The 2,416-nt window shown below is 65.2% G+C and overlaps 2 protein-coding genes across 2 annotated transcripts in view; one reads left to right on the top strand and one right to left on the bottom strand.

Moving 5' to 3' along the window:
• Window positions 1-1,471, top strand: part of SAE1 (SUMO1 activating enzyme subunit 1) — an 8,887-nt gene extending 7,416 nt beyond the window's left edge. The window contains exons 7-8 of the mRNA XM_025213092.1: window positions 358-427; window positions 1,223-1,471. Of these exons, the coding sequence (XP_025068877.1) occupies window positions 358-427; window positions 1,223-1,315 (163 nt within the window). The 3' untranslated portion in view covers window positions 1,316-1,471. The remainder of the gene's footprint in view (window positions 1-357; window positions 428-1,222) is intronic.
• Window positions 1,472-1,666: 195 nt separating this feature from the next.
• LOC112551554 (formin-2-like) overlaps window positions 1,667-2,416 on the bottom strand; it is a 1,481-nt gene continuing 731 nt past the window's right edge. The window contains exon 2 of the mRNA XM_025213089.1: window positions 1,667-2,365. Coding sequence (XP_025068874.1) covers window positions 2,262-2,365 — 104 coding nt within the window. The 3' untranslated portion in view covers window positions 1,667-2,261. The remainder of the gene's footprint in view (window positions 2,366-2,416) is intronic.

Here is a 2,416-nt window from a genome sequence, read left to right as displayed (position 1 = left end):
GCACAGGGTGGATATTTTGGGGGTGCTATTTTTAGAAGGGCCGCGGGAAGCACGCAGGGGGGCTGGGACAAGGCGCACGGGTGCCTGGCAAGCTCCGGGCAGCGTGCGCGGCCGCTGCTCGGCACGTGCCCTGCCAGCCTGGGTTTGCGCTGGGCACGATGCAGGAATGGGGAGCCTGTCGCCCCATCTCTTGTTGTCAGTGCCTGGGGGCCCCATGCTATCCCTGCCTGGGTCCCCGTCCCAAATGGAGTCAGCGAGGGCTGCAGCCCTCCCGGCCTGCAACGCAGCTGGGTGAGCTGGACTCTTGGGTGGGCATTGCAGTGGCATCAGCTGACCACACACGTTGGTTCCTTCCAGCTACTGCTTCTCTGAAATGGCTCCCGTGTGCGCTGTGGTCGGAGGCGTCTTGGGGCAGGAGATCGTGAAGGTAAGGAGGAGATGGAGTCAGGGGAACGTTTCTCACTGGAGAAGTGCAGGGAGCGGCTCCGCAGCATGTGGCGCTGGCCGGAGGCTGGCGTCACGCCCTGCAGGAAGCTGTCCGGGTCTGGGGCCTGGGGTGCCGGCCGAGGGCCCCTTCTGCCAGGGAAGGTAGTGCTGACCCGAGGGTTCCCGATGCCCCGCGGTGCGGGCAGGGGGTCAGCCGCGAAGCCCTGATCATGCAGGGAGACCTGGGGCAGAACCCAGGAGTCCGGCTCCCAACCCTCCCTGCAGACAGCCCCAGTGTGTAGCCGGATCGGGCCCCCGCCCCTGCAGCTGGGCCAACTGACGGGCATCCTGGCCGGGTCAGTCCCTGCACCCCGTCCAGCAGCTGGCCCAGCTGACATGCATCCTGCTCCTGCTCCTGCTGCCCTCAGCCCTGCGTTCCTGGGGTCAGGCGTGGCTGGAATTGCCACCCGCGCCCCGCACAGCTCCTGGCGTCTGTTTCCCAGTCTCTAGCAGTTGGCCTGGTGCGGAGCCCCCTCTGCCCAATGCTCGGGGTGTCCCAGCCTGTAGCGGGGCCACACCTGTCCCTGGCTTGCTGTTTGGTGTAGGCTGGCTTCTCCCTGCCTCAGCTTACCCAGCTGTAATATGGGCCCAGTTAAGGCTCAGGCAGGGGGAATAAGGATTCTATGCTCTCTGCCATGGCAGAATCGGGCATGACTGGGCTGGTGCGGTACTGGCTCCTGAGCAGGGCACATGGGCTCACTAACACCCCTCGGCTCCTCTTCCCTCCCACCCCCAGGCCTTGTCGCAGCGGGATCCGCCCCTCAACAACTTCTTCTTCTTCGATGGCATCAAAGGGAACGGGGTTGTCGAGTGCCTGGGACCCAGCTGAGCCGGGCACCCGGGGCCGGGCTGCGGCCTGCCCTCGAGCACAGGTTAGACGCTCAGCCTGAGCGGAGCTGGCGCTGCCCCCTCCCCAATACCGCGGGGACAAGCGGTGCGGGGCTGGCAGGGGTCCCAGCTCCTCAATAAAAGGTTGTTGTTCCCACCTCCTCTCGTTTGCACCCTTTTTGGTCAGGGCGGGAGACGCTGGCCTGGGCATTCTCGCTGCAGTAGGCATCGCCGTGGTCCTGGTCACGGCTGGGCTAGGGCCTCGTGGTCTATCCTTGCACAGCTCGGTTATGCCTTGGCACCACACGTGCTCTGCCCACGTCCAGGTGGGGCGGGGCAGCAGAGCCTGGGGAAATCCCTGCTGCTCCCGCCCGCAAGTCCATTTTTAGCCTTCGGAAGCAATTCGCTAAGTGGCACTTAGCAGGGAGGGGTCACCCATGCCTTTAACCCCTCTCCTGCCAGCCCAATCCTGCAGGGAGGGGGCTGGGACACACTGCCCGAGGGCCACCACGGCAGACAAGCACCAGCAGCCGCAGCTTTGCCGAAATCCGTTTTTATTGAAAAGAAACATACAAAAGGAGGAACTGATCATGTACAGCGCGTGTCCCCTATGTACAGCCCCCTCCCGTGTCCCCCTATGTACAGCCCCCCTCCCACACCCCCTCCCCCCCTATATACAGGCTCCATGTACAGTATTTACAAAGTGCTACAGCTGCGCCCGGACCCCGCGCCCACCTGGACCCAGGATGGGGGTGTCTAGCTGCCCTCTCCTTGCTCCCCAGCCTGCGTTGCCCCCCTGCACGTCCCCCCGTGCGGGGCCCTGACCCAGTCCAGCAATAAATAAATAAATAGAAAGTGCCCGGGCGGGGGGGGGGCACCGTCAGCGAGGGCAGTGCGCGGGCGCTCCGGTGCACTTGGTGGCTCCTTGCCCGGGCCGGGCCGCGGGGCTAGTTGGGGTCCTGGTTGGGCATCATGGCGTCCTGCAGGTTGCAGATGGTGTCCAGCAGCTGGGCCACGAAGCGGCAAAAGTGGCCCCACAGCGTGTCCCGGGGCTGCGAGGCGGGGCAGGACCTGGTCAGCCAGAGCCTGGACCCCCCTCTGC

Source organism: Alligator sinensis, unplaced genomic scaffold, assembly GCF_000455745.1.
Source record: "Alligator sinensis unplaced genomic scaffold, ASM45574v1 scaffold1667_1, whole genome shotgun sequence".
Classification (NCBI taxonomy): Eukaryota; Metazoa; Chordata; order Crocodylia; family Alligatoridae; genus Alligator; species Alligator sinensis.
This window is presented reverse-complemented; position numbering and strand designations above follow the sequence as displayed.